This window comes from Ostrea edulis, chromosome 4, assembly GCF_947568905.1.
Source record: "Ostrea edulis chromosome 4, xbOstEdul1.1, whole genome shotgun sequence".
Lineage (NCBI taxonomy): Eukaryota > Metazoa > Mollusca > Bivalvia > Ostreida > Ostreidae > Ostrea > Ostrea edulis.
The window spans coordinates 71,630,112-71,649,721 of record NC_079167.1 but is presented as its reverse complement, the minus strand read 5'-3'; the positions used below and the strand labels follow the sequence as shown (position 1 = coordinate 71,649,721).

Sequence of the window (19,610 nt, the reverse complement as noted above, 5' to 3'; positions counted from 1 at the left end):
TGACTTTTGACCATGTGACCTCAAAATCAATAGGGGTCATCTTCTCCTTAGGATGTACCATTGTACTTAGTTTAATATCTGTCAAGCAAAGGGTTCTCAAGATATTGAACGAAGTGTCTTCCTATGTCCAGAGAAGACTACCCCTTGACCTATGGACCTGAAAATCAATAGGGGTCCTCTTCTACTCATAACCAAACCACATATGAAATATCATTCGGAACAAGTGAATGGTTCTCAAGATATTGAGTGGACAACATGTGGTCTACCGACCAACCAAAATACCGACCGATAGGTGCAAAGCAATATGCCCCTCATCTTTGAAGGGGCATAAAAGCAAGAGGCCCATGGGCCACATTGCTCACCTGAGTCACCTTGGCCCATATTTAAAGATTTTCCTTATATATATTCACATGTAAAAGTTTGATCTCTATTGTGGCCCCAACCTACCCCTGGGGGTCATGGTTTTAACAAACTTGAATCTGCACGACATCAGGAAGCTTTCATGTAAATTTTAGCTCTTTTGGTTCAGTGGTTCTTGAAAAGATGATTTTTAAATGACCCTAACCTATTTTTGCATTTTTGTGGTTATCTCCCTATTGAAGGGGACATAGCCCTTCATCTGAAGAAACGTAAAAGCCCTTCACCCAAGAATGCTTTTTGCCAAGTTTGGTTGCCTAATGGTTCTGGAGAAGAAGTTGAAATTGTGAAAAGTTTACAGATGGACAGACGACGGACAACCTTCCACATTTTCTGAATATTAGTTCAAATATTTTGAAAAGCATGAAAACATATTTAGAACAACAACAAAGAATTTTCTGAACTCCGACTATGTAGGCCGTGTGCACTAACAAAGAGCAAACAAATTCGTAACTGTTAAAACAACTGTATGATCAAATAATACGCAACTTCCGAAATATCAGCTCTTCTGTGACAGAGGTACGTTCAATGTTCTGTTGAACGCTTGGGTGGGTACCAAATGTATACATATACTATAGACTAGCTATGTAAATACGGATAAAAGTAATGAAAGTTTAAAAAAAATTTATACCAGCCATTGGTATATATTAAACTGACCATATCAAGAATAATATATGATTGAATTAGACCATTAAATTAAACATGAAATTATTTTTTACTTCCTCTTCTGCATGAGTGATATTTTAATCTAAGAAAAAAGTGATTATCGATGTCTTGATAATCGGCCTTTAGGCAATATATGAAGGCAGCTATAAGCATTTGTACCCACCGCGTGTGGACGATAGTATGTTTTGCGTCTCACTGTGCATAAGAGTTCCACAAAGGGAAAGAACTATTCGGGAACTCGGAAATTGCGTATGCAGCATTAATGATACATGTACAAAAAATTCCACTTTGTTAATAATTTTTTCCATGCAATTTCTCTTAAATACTATAAAAAACGATGTTCTTCACTACTAGTCAGTGGTCATGTTATAAAACAATACTAAAATCATTATGAGATAGTATAAAAGTTGTTTCTAATAATTAGGGTTTGCTTGTTAGCTCAACTGAGCTGAAAGCTCACACCTGAGCTGAAAGCTCAAGTGAGATTTTCTGATCACCTGTTGTCTGTCCGTCTGTCTGTAAACATTTTACACTTTCGACTTCTTCTCCAGAACAACAGAGCCAATTTCAACCAAACTTGGCAAAAAGCATCCTTGGGTGAAGGGCTTTCAAATTTGTTCAAATGTATAGGGAAAATCATTAAAAATCTTCTTCTCAAGAACCACTGGGCTAGGAAAGTACAAATTTACATGAAAGCTTTCTGACATAGTGCAGATTCAAGTTTGTTAAAATCATGGCCCCTGGGGTAGGGTGAGGCCACAATAGGGGATCAAAGTTTTACATACTTATATATCGAAAAAAATCTTTTAAAATCATCTTCTGAAGAATCACTGGGCCAGAAAAGTTTACATTTACATGAAATCCTCCTGACATAGTGCAGATTCACGTTTGTTAAAGTTTTTCATGTGAAAATATAGGAAAAATCTTTAAAATTCTTCTTCTCAAGAACCATTGGGCCAAAGAAGTTTACATTTACATGAAAGCTTCCTGACATAGTGTAGATTCAAGTTTGTAAAATTCATGGCCCCTGGGGGTAGGTTGGGGCCACAATAGATATCAAAGTTTTACATGTGAATATATAGGGGAAAATCTTTAAATATGGGCAAACTTGAAGATGACTCAGGTGAGTGATGTGGCCCATGGGCCTCTTGTTTTTTGAAAAGGATGAAAATGATCATTCTTATCTTATGTACATATTGAAGGTGCCTTTCCTGAAATAAGCCCTGAAATCAGTTACAGACCTAAAGGCATCAATACCTCCAAACAACTTAATTATCTTCTGACAAGCTTCTCTAAAATTCAACAAAAATATTGAAAAACTTGATAAAAAATTATGTGTATATTAAAATTCAGCTTTGAGAGGCTTGTCGTTGCTTTAACTCTATATATTCTCCCAAGATCCTGAACAACAAACATTACTTGAGATCCCAAACTTGTCAATGCTGAAATGAGATCCCAAACAACTTATATTTACTTGAGATCTCAAACTTCTTACATTTTCTTGAGATCCTAAACTGCTTTTATTTACTTGAGATATCCCAACCTACTTATATTTAATTTGAAATACCAAATTTCTTACATTTACTTGAGATCCCAAATTGCTTATATTCATTTGATATCCCAAACTAGGCAAACTTCTTAATACATTTAATTTGAAATACCAAATTTCTTACATTTACTTGAGATCCCAAACTTCTTACATTTACATGAGATCCCGAACTGCTTATATTTACTTGAGATCCCAAACTGCTTACATTTACTTGAGATCCCAAACCACTTATATTTACTTCATATCCCAAACTACTTACAATTAATTCAAGATCCCAAACTACTTACATTTTCTTGAGATCCCAAACTGCTTATATTTACTTGAGATCCCAAACTACTTACATTTTCTTGAGATCCCAATCTGCATAAATTTACTTGAGATCCCAAACTTCTTACATTTTTTTGAGATCCCAGTCCCCACATGTGACAAATATACTAGTGTTGTCTGGGTCAAGAAGTCCTTGTTCTTTCATCCATGTTGGGAATAGCTGTGATGAAGGGAAAGACAAGGGGTTATAAAGTGTTAGCTGATCACAAGTAAATAAAATATCTAACAAATTAACATACAGCGATTTTTTTCCTTATATTACTGGTACTGATAAACGGTACCATTCCCAATGCCAAAAACCATTGATTTTTCCCAATTTTGAGACTAAAAATTCCCAATTTACTTGCCGAAAAATAGACCGCTGACATCGTAATTTACTTAGTCTGAAACGTTGCACAAGTTAACTAAAATGTCTACTTCTGGTATTAAATCGAAAGTACAGATCATGGCAGTGCGCGTGTTTTGTAGAACTACGATTGATTGATTGAATATTGTTTTACGTCCCTCTCGAGAATATTTCACTCATATGGAGACATCATCACTGCCGTTGAAGGGCTGCAAAATTTAGCCCTATGCTCGGGGTACCTGTAAAGTGCGAAACGAAATCTACCGAAACGAAACGAAACCCACCGAAACGAAACCTACCGAAACAAAATGAAACAGATTGTATAACTGAACTCTTTTAATTATAATAATTAAAAATGGTATCTTAGGCCCCTGTGAAAGTTACCACATATAAATAAAATTCGCCTCCCCTTTGATGTAGGCTTTCGGCTTGACTGTTACAAAGTTTTAAAAGTTGGAAAGGGGGGAGTAAGCACAAAGTACATATCCGTAGTTGATTAAATGCCATGTACAATTAGTTTTGGATCCATACATTTCAGAACCGAGGGTTACAGTCTCAGAGATCTGGGGAAACACACTATACGAGGGGTGGGGTCGCCGACGTTGGATCCGCCTTTGGGCATAGATACATTGTTTGAAGAAGCTGGTGTCTGAGAAAATTGAAATCAGGAAGAGCTCTTAACCTCTTATTTTATCTCTAACTGCTGAGGTGCGAGTACTTTCAATAATGGAAAAACTCTATACATTTGGGATGTTGCTAAGACGGGGAATTGAAAACGGGACGGAAAACGGATTTTTTTTAATGCAATAATATTAGGAGGAGGTCGGCATTTTGTAAACTGAAAAGGCTTATGAACAAGGGGATTTTAAGCAGAAATCACAAAGAGAACGGGAGGACATATTCAGAATCCACCGTTTGATATACTACATACAAATACACAATATCCACATATATACATATATTTGTCTTTAGAGCAAAAAATACTGAAACATGTATTTATGCCCAAAATCGGATTCAACACCGACGACCCCATCCCTCGTTTAGTGTGTTTCCCCAGACCTCTGAGACTGTAACCTTCCGTTCTGAAATTTATGGATCCGAAGCTAATTGCACATGGTATTTATGTACTTTGTGCTTACCCCCCCCCCCCCCCCCCTTTCCAACTCTTAAAACTTTGTATCAGTCAAGCCGAAAGCCTAAATCAAAGGGGAGGCGAATTTTATTTATATATGTAAACTTTAACAGGGGACTAAGATACCATTTTCAATTATTATAATCAAAAGAGTTCGATCATACAATCTGTTTCGTTTCGGTAGGTTTCGTTTCGTTTCGGTGGGTTTCGTTTCGGTAGATTTCGTTTCGGTAGATTTCGTTTCGTTTCGCACTTTACAGGTACCCCTATGCTCGGCGCTTTATGGCCATTGAGCAGGGAGGGATCTTTATTGTGCCACACCTGCTGTGACACGGAACCTCGATTTTTGCAGTCTCATCCGAAGGACCGCCCCATTTAGTCGCCTCTTATGACAAGCAAGGGGTACTGAAGACCTATTCTAACCCGGATCCCCACGGAACAATTCTAAAACGAGCCTATGACGATTCCTTATGTCTCACAACAGCAAATATTAGCATAAAAAAGTTTGTAAAGAGATGACCACTTCTTGTTTTGTTCTCTTTTTTCTTTTCTTTTAGTTGAAATCATTTGCTGATACATTGGTAGAGAATTCCCAATTTGTTCGATTTTGACGCTATTTTTCCCAATTGAATGGGTACCGGTACCAGTGGGTAGGAAAAAATCGCTGACATATTTCTAATTATCCTGCCCTTAATCATTATTATAACTGTTTCTGATGTGACATACTAGCAAGCAACTTTTAACTTTTCTAAATGAAAAGTTAAAAGAACAAGAGGCCCATGGGCCACATCGCTCACCCGAGTCACTTTAACACATGGAAAATGAATTTCCCATTGTTATTCCATTAACTTTTCAGGAGCCATGTCAGATTTTAAGAAACTTGATTCTGCACTATGTTGGGGAGGTTCAGGTACATTGAAATACTTCTGGCTCAGAGGTTCTTAAGAAAAAAGGTTTTCATAATACAGTTAAAACCAATGTAAAAATAGTTTCTTTGATAATGTCTGCATCTGAGCTCCAGGTGTCATGACTGTTACACACATGATTTTGCATTATGTCAGGTATCTTCTATGCAAGTTCAAACTTTGTGGCCCAGTGGTTCTTGATACAAAAATTAAATTTTAAAGATTATTTTCTATTCAAAGACATGTAAATATGGTTTGCCCTATTGTGACCACACTTTTATGGCCATCATTTTCACAAACTTTATTGTGCTCTATATCAGAAAGCTTCCATGTAAATTAAATGGGTTTTTTTCTTTTCCGCTCTGTATCCCCATTTCATGATTTAACTAACTTTATTTTGTATTTTCTCCGATTTGCGTTATCTTCCATTGTATAAGGAGCATTTTAACAATTTTTAAATCCCCTTTACCCAAGAATTTTATTCAAGTTTAGTCCAGTGTTTCTGGAATTTAAAAGTGTAACAGACAGAGATGACGACAGGTAATTGCATGGGTATCTGAACTATGTCGGGAAACTTGGATGTAAATTTGAACTCTTCTGGCTCAATGGTTCTTGAGAAGAAGATTTTTCCTATATAAATACATATAAAATGTGGTTTCCCCTAGTGTGGCCCCACCCGACCCCCAGGGGCCATGATATGAACAAACTTGAATCTGCATTATGTCAGGAAGCTTCCATGTAAAGTTGAACTATTCTGGTTCAATGGTTCTTGAGAAGAAGATTTTAAAAGATTTTTCCTATATAAACACATATAAAATATGGTTTCCCCTATTGTGGCGCCATCCAACCCCTGGGGGCCATGGTATGAACAACTTGAATCTGCATTATGTCAGGAAGCTTCCATGTGAATTTGAACTCATCTGGCTCAATGGTTCTTAAGAAGAAGATTTTTAAAGATTTTTCCTATATAAATACATATAAAATATGGTTTCCCCTATTGTGGCCCCACCCAATCCCTGGGGGCTATGATATGAACAAACTTGAATCTGCATTATGTCAGAAAGCTTCCATGTAAATTTGAACTCTTCCGGCTCAATGGTTCTTGAGAAGAAGATTTTTAAAAGATTTTTCCTATATAAACACATATAAAATATGATTTCACTTAGTGTGGCCCCACCCGACGCATGGGGGCTATGATATGAACAAATCTGAATCTGCACTATGTCATAAAGCTTTCATTTAAATTTGAACTCTTCTGGCTCAATGGTTCTTGAGAAGAAGATTTTTAAAGATTTTTCCTATATAGACACATATAAAATATGGTTTCCCCTAGTGTGGCCCCACCCGACCCCCGGGGGTCATGATATGAACAAACTAGAATCTGCATTATGTCAGGAAGCTTCCATGTAAATTTGAACTCTTCTGGCTCAATGGTTCTTGAGAAGAAGATTTTAAAAGATTTTTCCTATATAAATACATATAAAATATGGTTTCCCCATTTGTGGCGCCATCCGATCCCTGAGGGCCATGATATGAACAAACTTGAATCTCAATTATGTCAACAAACTTCCACGTAAATTTCAACTATACTGGTACAGTGGTTCATGAGAAGAAGATTTTTAAATGACCCCACCCTATTTTTACACTTTTGTGATTATCTCCCCTTTGAAGAGAACCTGGCCCTTAATTTGAACAATTTTAAATTCCCTTCAACTAAGGATGATTTGCATTAAGTTTGAATGAAATTGGCTTACTGGTTCTGGAGAAGATTTTTTAAAATTTTCAGTGTATTTTTACTGATTTGCCATTATCTCCCCTTGGATAAGGGGGTTGGCCCTCATTTGAACAATTTTGAATCCCCTTCACCCAAGGATGATTTGTGCCAACATTGGTTAAAATTGGCCCAGTGGTTTTGGAGAAGAAGTTGAAAATGTAAATGTTTAACAGACAGACGACTGATAAAAAGCGATCAGAAAAGCTCACTTGAGCTTTCAGCTCAGGTGAGCTAAAAACAGGGGGAATGATGAGTGATCGAATCCTTTAAATGTTATACCTATAATTTTTTTACTGACAATTTTACACTTCAGTTTTATTTAAAAAAGAAATTTTCTATAGAACAAAGAAAAATATTAGTAAGCAATTAGAATATCTGCACACTCTTTATTTAAAAATAGAAAAAGGTAGGCACCTGAATATAACAAAATCTGAATGGGTATGCAGCACTGTTACTTAATGAATTAGAAGACAAATATCATTTTGTTTTGAAGTGCTCTCTATATTCAGAAAAAAAATATTGGTTCAGACCCTCAGCTTTAAGATTTATACAATTACTAAACTGTACCAATAATGTGAAAGAAATGTGAAATTTAGAGAAATAGCAATTAATTTATAAGAAATACATGTAGTTAGGTATGTTTATGTATTTATTAGGTTTTTTGTTCATTTAAAAACAATCCATCCACCACCATCTGCTATAGTAATTGTTGCCACATATTTGTATTAATTTAATCATTTTGTAAATCACATTTGGATAGATAAACAAAAAATTCATTAATTTAAATCACAGCAAATATATGTATTAAGTTTACTTTGTTTAAAATATCTGTTAGATGTGGCTGTCCATCCACCTGAGATTGTCTGATTCCAGTCAGCTGAAAAAGATATTTGGACACAGGTATACAAATCTTACAATATATAATGTAGAGTGACAATAGGATTTGATTTTATTCATCTGCAATAAATATGGAGTTTGTGTGATATGAATGTAAAAGCAACAAATTAACTGAACGTTCAAATTTTCTAGTATTTTCAATTAGTACAATCTGAGTGACTATAAATGCACTGATTGTCATTAATCATGTAAAAGAAACCAGGAAAGTACATTAATGCATCTATACAAAATGTTAAAACTTAAACTTTTCAGTACACATTGTTTAAATATCCATAGGCCTATGTCATATACTGCAGAGAAAAATCTAGGCATTTGATTAGACGACAAGCCGGGAATATGAGGCCATGTACCTTCTCAAAGAGTAAATGGGATACAGAATGGTGACAATAGATCTATAATATACTTAACTACTTCGTATATTTCTACATTGATCGCTCTGCAGTAGGACATATTTGTTATATAGATCGATTCTTGGCATGGTATATGGACTCGCATTCCCTGTCAAAGTATATATTTTCCCTTGCCAAACGGCTCTGAAGAATAAAAACATTGACAGGGAATGTGAGTCCATATATCTATGGAGTGCCAAATTAACATAAACTCAAATAACTGAAGATACCTTCAATTATTTGAAAATATCATCAATTCAATTATTGCTCTCTTTAATTGAATTAATATGCGCATTAACGTAGTTCCACACTCCTGTGACGTCTTAAGATTGTGCAAAGTCAATAATTTAATGACTGGAACATAAATTTTGTTGGAGTCTTTTTCAATAGTTATTGTAAAAAATCTTGTTAGCCATAAAATATTTCAAAAGTCTTAGTTATATTTGAATAGTCAATGATGCGTTTCAAAATATTGAATCCAAGGACAGTAACTCTGTTTTCATTAAATTATTTATCAAGTCCATTATGCAATAGATTTCCTATATTTTTCACAAACATTTTACCAAGGTGATAAGGAATTATTATCTGTGTCTTTTCATGAAATTACATAAAATTTTAATCCATGAGTGGATTTGAATAGCTCAGTTGTATGGTGCCAGACTTAGGATTTTTATGGGGGTATACATACTCTGGAAGCTATAGATTTGAAATTATTAAGGAAAGGTATGGATTTTTTTTCATAAATAACTATAACAGATGTACATCTACTAATATAAACAGAAAAAATGATATGTAAACCATGCTACAAGGAAATTGTGTCCATATTTGTTTGTTTTTTAACATTTTGGAGAATAAGGCTAATTCAATAATTTTGCACTTATTATACTAAAACTTGATGAACATATTGAAAATGACATGTGTTTTAGTTATTGACATGTTTCCTGATAAATAAATGCAAATTTAAAATTTTCGTTGTTGTTTTTATTTTAAAATAACAACAGATAACTGTTTCCAATGAATTTCATAAAAATCTACATAGGGGTACATTACTTCAGTAGTGTCTGTAATGAAAATAAATCTGGAAATCCTTAACTAATTTGCCTTTTCTCATTACTCTGAATGTTAATCTATTGATTCCAAACAAAAAAAATGCTACCTAAACCCCAAAAATCCAGGACTAAGGACCCACCTTAAATCAATTATTGCTCTCATCAAATGAATTAATGCATGTTTCAATTCAATTATTGCTCTCATCAATTGAATTAATGCACGCATCAATTGAATAATAATGAGAGCAATAATTGATTTCATGCGCGCATTAATTCAATTATTGCTCTCTTCAATTCGATTGATGAGCGCATCAATTGAATTAATGAGAGCAATAATAGATTTGATGCGCGCATTAACTCAGTTATTGCTCTCTTCAATTCAATTGATGAGAGCATCAATTTCGTAGAAATATTGCTCACAATAATTAATTTAGAGATTGGCATAAATAATTTGATAATCTCTTTAATTCAATTGAAGATATCTTTATTTACAATGCTTTTGTATATGGAATTAATGCGCATATCAATTCTTTTAAAGAGAGCATGAATTCAATTAAAGAGATCATTAATTCAGTTGTGGATATGTTGAATTGAAGATATCTTTAATTATATAGTTACTCTCTCTAAAAGAATTATTGCTCTCTACAAATGAATTAAAGATGTCATTAATTCAATTGAAGAGAGCAATAATTGAATTAATGTGCGAATTAAATAAATTATTGATCTCATCAAATGAATTAATGCACACATCAATTCAATTATTGCTCTTATCAATTGATTCAATGCGTGCATTATATCAATTATTGCTCTCTTCAATTGAATTGTAGCACACATCAATTCAATTGTTGATATCATGAATTCATTTGAAGAGATCATTAATTCAATTAAAGTGTGCATCAATTCAGCTGAAGAATTAATGCTATCATCAATTCAATTAATGCGCACAATAATTCAGAATTGAAGATATCATTAATTATTTGAAAAGATCTTAATAATTAAAAAATTATTGCGTACATCAAATGAATTGATGATATCTTCAAATGATTGAAGATATCTTCAATTATTTGAGTTTATGTTAATTTGGCACTCCATATATATCCTGCAAAGAATCCATATAACTAATAATACATACATTACAGCATACAATCAAACATGATCTGTTGTTCTGCATACTGTAGATCACTTTTAGTTTGCAAGACCTCTTGGCTAGTTTTGCGAAATTACATGTTCTCACAAGTAAATGTGATTTATAGTACAATCCAGCATGATCTATTGTTCTTCTTCTGAAGCCTTCCAATGGTTTTTACGTCTAAGTGTAACAATATTTAGCTACGTGGTTTTGTGTGATTTACCTCGGTACAGAATGGGGTCAGCTTTGGGTGGACGTCAGGTTCTACATAAGTGTGAAATACAGCTTCTGATTCCAACGTACGTGTGTTCAGTTTGATGACCGGGAATTCAATAATTTCCTGTGTAGAAAATCCAACATATGACCATACAACAAGAAAAGAAAAATGTATTCTGGCAGATTTGTATTTGAACCCGTTTTATTCATTTTATCAGAGAAAAACTGTATTCCTTTGCCACACTTTAATTTTCATAATATCATTCCTGATCTATTAGCATATATAAAGGATTCAAAGTTATGTGATAATTCATATTTACTAGACTTTGTTTATTTTGAAAATATGAAAGAATAGTATCTTGACAAAATGCGATTTGTGACGGATCCCAATTTTTTTATGAACATTCAGAATATTACGGGAAAGCGTATTTCTTCAATAATTGAGTAAAACAGGTTATAGATAGATGGAAATGACCTTATTCTGATTATTATTTGTAATATCTTCAATAATCAATTTGCAATGCAGTCAAACAGTTTACAAACTTGTATAAATGAACGAAATTCTCTGTTTCGTACGATCATTTAAAATGTATCAAAATTATTTTAAAATTAATCATAAAAAACACCATGATAGCTTTATATGCACTATAGAGATGACAAGTTATACAGGGGTCCTCGGTCTGTAATGATTCCTTTCATTGACAGAACATAAAATGTAAGTACTACGTTGTATTAAAATACTAAATTCTTGTAAATAATTAATTCTTTATCTAATACCGAGCGAAGCTAGGACAGGCCGAAGGCCCGTCCGTGAAGCAAGGCTCTAAAGGTAACACGTATGTAAAAGAAAAAAGTCAAAATCAGCAAAAGAAAAAGAGATAATCTCTATATATGTTCACTGAAATTTTCGTGATCCATATGGGCGCCGCCATTTATTTTTTCATAAACTGCTTCAACAGTTATTCGTGTTTTATTTTGAATGCCAATAATAGAAGACTCTGACGTGCAATTCGTAATTTAAACACTCAGTTTGTTCAAAGTGAATAGTATAATTGTCATTGTAACAGCTTTTAGCAAATAATTACATATAAAACCGTAATACGACTAAATAGATGAACGAGTTCATGAGTTTCTTTGAATAAGAATATACGATAAAATTACAGTTACTTTTTTACCATTTTGAATTTATTGGTTAATTTTGTTTAGTTTTAGCGGCCTTTTTCATTGCATACGGAATGTATTATTGTTGTTTATAATTGTTTACTTTGAAAAGGAGAAAAAAGTCGAGGCTAAATGTGACGTCACAATGCACAGTTTACGTCGCCTTGCGTTTTATTTCCCGCGTTCAATGAATAGGCGGATCCTGTAAAACTGTTGTCCCCATATAAACCCCTTTAATATTGAGATGTTACTGGGTGTTTAGTGCAAGGAAAATTTCATTAAAAAAATATATTTTTAAATGAATCATAATCTACCGTACTTAACGTAATTATGATTACCACTTGGGACACTCCAATGACCATTACATGCTTCGCTCGGTCCAACGGTCACACCGTATACATATTATTGTACAAGTGATAATTCATTGTTGTATGTTTAACATATCCAAAACATAGAGTTGCTGTAATTAAAGATATTCTAAAGAGCTACTGTACTTCATCCCCACCCCAGCTCACTTATTCTTCTCTTAACCTCCCCTACATCACTACCATTTGCATTTCTTTCACTTCATCCCTTACTTATACTGAGCAAAGCTCGGACGGGCCAAAGGCCCGTCCGTGAAGCAAGGCTCTAAAAGTAACACGTACGTAAAAGAAAAAAGTCAAAATCAGCAAAAGAAAAAGAGAAAATCTCTATATACGTTCACTGAAATTTGCGTGATCCATATGGGCGCCGCCATTTATTTTTTCATTACCTGCTTCAACAGTTATTCGTGTTTTATTTTGACTGCCAATAATAGAAGACTCTAACGTGCAATTCGTAATTTAAACACTCAATTTGTTCAAAGTGAATAGTATAATTATCATTGTAACAGCTTTTAGCAAATAAATACATATAAAACCGTAATACGACTAAATAGATGAACGAGTTCATGAGTTTCTTTGAATAAGAATATACGATAAAATTACGGTTACTTTTTTACCATTTTGAATTTATTGGTTAATTTTGTTTAGTTTTAACGGAATTGTGATTACCACTCGGGACACGGAGTTACGTATATGCTTCGCTCGGTCCAACGGTCACACCGTATACATATGGTATACAGTAGTCTTTTGTCCCATTTTACCTGCAGTTCCAGACCAGGTGAACTGCGCTAAATGTTATATGAAAATAGCAAGGTGCCGGGCAGTACCTGAGGGAGGGGTGGGTTCTCTTTATCACTATCAGTACTAGATAGAATGTTCTATCGTTAAAATGATAATGTCCTACGGACCCGATTTAACGATAGAATGCGTCCTATATACCTGCAATGTAGCAAAATGAAAATTGCACACAGTGCATGTTTCAGTAAAATTATGTAACACATCACTCATATGCATTTGGAAAGTTATCTTAACGACCCACTTGGGCCGTTCTTATTTGCAAATTAGGTAAGCGTTCGTTTTTGGAAAACAGCATGCAGCAGGGTTTTCCGATGGCAGTTTCCGGTAAAATGGCAGTCAGTTCGAATCGAGAAAAGTGACATTTCAAAGTGTTGAGTTTACAATATTATTATACGATTTTTTACAGTGTTAAGGACTTACAAATTACCAATGAGGTTAGTTGTATATAAATTTAACTTTAAATGTACGCGTTTATTCTTTGATAAGTTTAAAATCGTTTTGGAGCGATTCCGCAATTTTCTGCTACATTACGGGTATATGGGAGGTATTCTAACTGTGGTGAGGGCCTGTCCCGAGACACAGTTAGATTATTCTAACTATATCAGTACCTGAGGGAGGGGTGGATTCTTTTTATCACACGTGGCCTCAAAGTCCAGAATCAGGAGATACTTGAACTGTTGTTCTCTGTTGTTACCTGCCATATCTTTAGTGCAATGATTCAAAAGTTTCCTGGTGTGTATTTTACAACATTGCAACACCTTACATCGTAATCCTACTTTCATTTTTGAAGTATAGGCCTCGGGGTTAACATTTTCGAAGCCGCATTTTATGTATTATGCGGGATTTTTGAACAACTGCTTATTTTATTAGATTTTGTCAAAACTAGAGCTTTCATTTGTACATAAAATCCGCTGACTTAACTATGTTTGCGTTATTTGTTCACCGACCTTTCATCTTTGTTATCAATTTTCTCACGCGTTGCGCGCTTTAGTGAATTTGCGGAAGCGCAACTTTTGAAAAGTCAATATAAAAGTCACGTGACTCTTACGTTTCGACCTCGACCTTCCATGAAAATAATCTGGTATGAGATCACTGACAGCTAAGATTTTAGAACAAGAGACATTAGTTTTATTTATTTTTTTCAGAAGCAAAGGACGGATTTGGGAGATCTTAAAATGGCACCATAAAGGTAACAGATTTCTTACCAACAATTTTTCACCCTTGGGCCTACCTGCATCATAACAATAAGGTATTATGGGGCAGGTGGTCTACTGGGGCAAACATTTCTCGTCCTCGTAATGGACTCCAGATTAAGAGATCAAAATCATGCAGTTAGACAGTGTTTAGAATGTTTAGAAACCCTGCCACGACATATTGTAGTACTGAATTTATTGGTAGCTACTAGTTGAGTTGCCCTGTGAAAGGTTTGACATCCTGCAAGAAAAACTACAGTCCAGGGTATCTGATCCCAAGTATTTATAATTCTCTTGTTAATACAGCTATTCCTGACAGGTTAAAGATAACTTAACCTCCCCCATCTGGGAACAACTTAACTTTTTTGTTCCAAAAATATGTGGTGAAATAGAGTTTGACTCTAGAGACATGCAATTAATTGATTTAAGAAAGTATGCTACATGAGAGAAATTTGATATGGGTGAAAAGTGGAGGGTATGTACAAAAATATTTTGAAGCTGAAAACTTTAAATTTTATTTTATTCAGTCAAAAAATGAAGTTTTAAAAGAAAGCAATCTGAAAATTTTTTAAAACCCCTGCTGGACTCGAACCCGCAATCTACAGTTCATCAGTCAACGTGCTAACTTAATGAGCTACCCAGCTAGGCGATAATGTTTTAAATGAATAGACAAATATTGCTGATATTCATATTTTCATCCATGTTTTAAAAGGAAGTCAGCCATTATGACGATGTAGAATACCTTCTTAAAGTCTCTGTTCTTACCTCAGCCCTTGAGGAGCATGCCTAGTCAGGTACTTTTATAACTTAAAAACTTTAAAAAGATCTTTGTTCTCATCCCTCTTTAAAGATTAAAAGTTTGGATATAGAGGTTATCATGGTAAAATCTGTTTTCTTGAAGACGTTACACTTAACATTCAGTTGTATCTAAATAGGGAAGACTAATTGTATTGCACTCTCGCTTCTTACCTCTACGATCCAAGTTCGATTCCTGTGATCGGCAGTGCTTGTATTTGAGAAGGTATGGTGATTGCCCGCTTGTGCATGTAGGTTTCCTCCGGGTACTCCAGTTTCCTCCCACATAAATGACCCCCTAGCGCCAACATCCGTGCATCAAAGGACCCCACTGGAAATAAGCTTTCATTGGTTATCCTTGGTATACATTACGTATATTTATACCGAATAAACATTTTATAAAACTGTCAAGGTTAAAAGGGTGCACAAATAAACTTTTAGTATCAGAGATTTATTTCAATATGAATAAAGCATGTTATAATCCTCAAGGGTTGTGACATTGTCAATTTAATGATATTGTTAGGATTAGGGTTCTTAATGTGATTAATTATGTAACTCTTTTATGATTTTTATCATGATGACTTTTTTTATCAATTAATTTGTAAATGACATCAACTCCACATTATGCTAAAATAATAATTAAACATTTGGCTGATTTATGCAAGTTTTCATTTCAAAAGATGCATGATGGTGTAGTCTGTAAGTGATAATTCCAAGAATTAATGGGGGGGGGGGGGGGGCAATCCTTGGTACAAATTGTTCAGAATCACAGCATTGTAAAAACGGAAATGACATCATTGACACCCGTGACAACATTAACCTTGTACCCTACCACCTGTTGTTTGGTTTCTTGGGTCGGTTATGTTTACCTACTTTTTATTTATTTTTCTATCAAACCTGACATTTGAATAAGCACATATTGTGTTTATATAATTTAGATAATAAGTATAACATGTATGTATCACACACTAGGTGACATGATGAGTTCTTAAGTTGATAATAGAAACTGTATCATTTGACTCATGACTTTATTAAAGCATTTAAAATCATTCTGAAAGCTCTCAATGATAGAGTAAAAAGAAACCATTAAATTTGATTGAATACAAATGAAGTTTTTGCTTATCTTGGTATGATTTTAATGCAGATTATTTTAGATATATGAAGACTATGAATGTCAGTTGTTGTCACAAATAACTCCTCAAAATCAATTATTTATAATATCGTGATGGTAGTAGAATGATCTTTTATGCCAGAAAATATAAAATGTCTTTCGTGGGAAATGAAATTAGCAATGACATCAACGTTTTTATAGATAGGGGATTTTAGCTGGTAGTGAATTTTTATCCTATTAGGCCGACATTGATTTTTATATGTGTTATCTTTTCATGATATCTCCTATATTATATGAAAATTGCATAGTACATGTAAGAATTTGTACCCAAGGTCTAATGATGAGATTTATATCTGGCTTCACACAGGGAAGTTATTTCTGACGATCAGTGTAGGTATGAACAGAATTGACTAGTATGGTCAGACAATATGTTGCAGTTAAAGTAAACAAAGAAAACAGGCTTAACTTTGCATATTTCTGCAGTCATGTTAGTTTGCAAATCTGCAAACACTGTATTAAAATAATGACTAAGAATGTGTATAACAACAGCTGATTTTTGTTTTCATATAGATGAGAAGTTGGATAGAACTCTGTAACACATGCAGGCAATGATATCACTTGGATTCAAATTTACTATGATTAAAGAGTAGTAAATTTGAACTGGAACGATATAATTGCCTGTGCTCTGTAATGTACAGCACATGCATTGCTCACAACCAAACTATATATAACTATTAGTATACTATGATACATGAAATATCATAAAGTAGCATGGGCAATGTCTCTGGACAAGTTGATTTCTCCAGAATTTGTCACATGTTCATGAAAGTCAAATTCTGACTTTGTTGTAATGCATTATGATTTGTAATACACACATATCTAACTTTTATTTTGCCAGTTTGACTAAGTTTTCAGATATTTTAGCAAATTATTTTTTATTTCAAAAAGTCATATCATATTTTTTTTTCAAACATTGCAACTTATGCTCATATAATGGGGAATTAGAGTAATAAATGGTAAGTTTTGGTCTAGCTTTTACATGTTTTAGGGGACTCACGTTTAGGAAATCTTCATGACAGTTGAATCATTTAGGAGCTCGAATTTGGGGTTCCAATTTAGATCTCAGTAAGTTTTGGTACAGCTTTTAGGGGACTCACACCTAGGGTATAACATCTTCATGACAGTTGAATCATTTAGGAGGGTAAGAATCTGGGGTACCAGTTTAGATCTTAGTTGGTGCTCTAGCTTTATTACATGTTGGTTGAATTTACAGGGTTTCACAGAACTTATTGATAAAAATAAAGCAGACCAGTCCAGCAGAGTGTCGTGTTTACTGTTAGAGAGCAAAGTAGATTTTGTCCCCAAACAGACAGCATTCTGTTCATTCTTAGATTAACAATTAGATTTAATAATCTACCCTAGATTGTGTGCCATGGAATTAGGAATGATCGAACAATCAGCTGATGTAGCGATGTTTGAGAATGATCAGTTTCTTTTGACAGATGTCTTATTGTGAGCAAGATTAAGATGATGGATGACAGTACCTGTAATTAGTGGAGGGCATTGTCCAGGTCACTTACAGGCAAGGTACTTATGTAGGTACACATACTATATACAGTGTTTCAATTTCACTGTGTGTGAAATTAACCAATAGACAAAATCTGTAGTTCGTCCAATCTACAGCAAAATGAATATTTTGAAGACGGATTGTCTACATAGTGAATTAATGCAGTCTCTGATTATTAAGACAGTTACACATTTTTTTTTCACATTCTGCAGTTTGATTATTATTTGCCCCCACAACTTACACAAACTAGGCTGTAGAAATATCACCAAAGAATAAACAGTGTTGTAAATGATTTATGCATATCAAAAATTGAGTGATAAATCTGTCTCGAGTTCAGAGAGAAATGATATACAAATAATGAGTTCACTAAAAATTTAGGGAATTTGTTACTTTGTTGTTGGTCTATAAATCAGTCAAGTTGATAGAATTTGAAATCATAGCAGACCAGTTGTCTGTAGAACAGAAAAGTAAGTTTCACACACTGATTCCACATGAGGAATTGTTTAGTGAACTTGAAACCTGCAGTCTTTTGGAAATATGTAATCGGTACTGCCATGTATAAAATATGTAATGGGCTTTTAAACACTTGTGCTTAAAGTTTTAAAAAAAAATTGTAAAAAGTAGATTAATATGTAAATTTGTACTATAGATTATGAAAATTAAAAGAACCATGCATTTCTAACTTTTTATGATTTTGAAACAGATTTGTGACAAGACATGGATAGCTTAATTGTGGATTTGGATAAAGTGTTAGATGACTTTGAGGCAGAAGGTGAGTGTCTGGTTACCATAGTTACAAGAACTACATACAGTAGTCACCATAGTTACAGGGTACCTCTGCATACAGTAGTCACCATAGTTACAGGGAACCTTTACATACAGACAGTAGTTACCATAGTTACAAGGAATCTCTACATAAAGTATGGTGACCATAGTTATAACTGTAGATAAGTTTTAAAAATGAAATTAAAAAAATTTCCAGTCATAAAACTTGAGTGATATCTCAGTCTAAAGTGATGCCCTAAAGAAGGAATAAAACACCAGATAAATCTGATATGGGTGGAAAGTGGAGAATATGTACAATAATATTGAGTTTAAAAATGCTTTTTAGTAGAAAGTAATAAAAAAAATATTGAATCCCCTGTTCGAATCACACAAACTTCAGATCAGCAGTCAACACATAAAAGGGGCATGGACAAGATTTGAATTGAAAATGTTTGAATTTTATTTTTCCATTTTTAATGTTTACAATGCTCAACTAAGGTATTTCTAATAGTCAACCACAATTTTAATGTCAGTTGTTGAGTTACAGCATGTCATGTTTTTGTTTACATGTAGATTGCTTAATAGAAAATATTAATATGTTTAAAAGAAAATGAGATGTGACAAACACTAGAAACTATTTAATTGTGTTCAGATTGAACTTTTGATTTCAAATGTAAACAAAAACATGGCATGAGCCTTGTTTACATAACAAAGAATTGTGAGCTCTGCATCTCTCTTGTAACTCTAACGTTCAAATTTTGCTGACCATTAGAAATACCTAGTTAGTTAAGCATAAATTGTAAACATTAAAAATGAAAAACTAAAATTTTCGGCTCAAATCGTGTCCATGTCCTTTTAACCTACTGAACTACCCAGCTAGACAATTGGATATAAATTAAAAAAAAGTATACATGTACCAAGGGTGTGATTTTTCCTCCTTTCAGAGGAAATCCTCTGATTTGCTCAATTTTCGAAAAAATTAAACACTCTGGATTTGATCTAAAGTGACAGAAAATGATATTTTTCCAGGTAGGGTTAGATGTTTTCCTCCCTTTTTGA

At 33.8% G+C, this 19,610-nt stretch overlaps 2 protein-coding genes across 11 annotated transcripts in view; one reads left to right on the top strand and one right to left on the bottom strand.

Moving 5' to 3' along the window:
* The window catches only part of LOC125668296 (ERI1 exoribonuclease 3-like), a 17,760-nt gene extending 3,825 nt beyond the window's left edge, over positions 1 to 13,935 (bottom strand). Inside the window, exons 1-4 of the mRNA XM_048902238.2 lie at positions 13,729 to 13,935; positions 10,804 to 10,920; positions 7,931 to 7,993; positions 3,028 to 3,119 (exon numbers count right to left, since the gene is read on the bottom strand). Coding sequence (XP_048758195.1) covers positions 3,028 to 3,119; positions 7,931 to 7,993; positions 10,804 to 10,920; positions 13,729 to 13,902 — 446 coding nt within the window. The 5' untranslated portion in view covers positions 13,903 to 13,935. The remainder of the gene's footprint in view (positions 1 to 3,027; positions 3,120 to 7,930; positions 7,994 to 10,803; positions 10,921 to 13,728) is intronic.
* A 222-nt stretch (positions 13,936 to 14,157) lies between these two features.
* Positions 14,158 to 19,610, top strand: part of LOC125668293 (zinc finger FYVE domain-containing protein 9-like) — a 33,374-nt gene continuing 27,921 nt past the window's right edge. The window contains exons 1-4 of one of the 10 annotated variants that reach the window (XM_048902230.2): positions 14,158 to 14,309; positions 15,026 to 15,107; positions 17,722 to 17,806; positions 18,490 to 18,558. In XM_048902230.2, coding sequence (XP_048758187.2) covers positions 18,504 to 18,558 — 55 coding nt within the window. In that variant the 5' untranslated portion in view covers positions 14,158 to 14,309; positions 15,026 to 15,107; positions 17,722 to 17,806; positions 18,490 to 18,503. Of the gene's footprint in view, positions 14,310 to 15,025; positions 15,108 to 17,721; positions 17,815 to 18,489; positions 18,559 to 19,610 lie in introns of all 10 variants that reach the window. The other 9 variants (XM_056163685.1, XM_056163686.1, XM_048902231.2 and 6 more) reach the window with 9 other exon arrangements.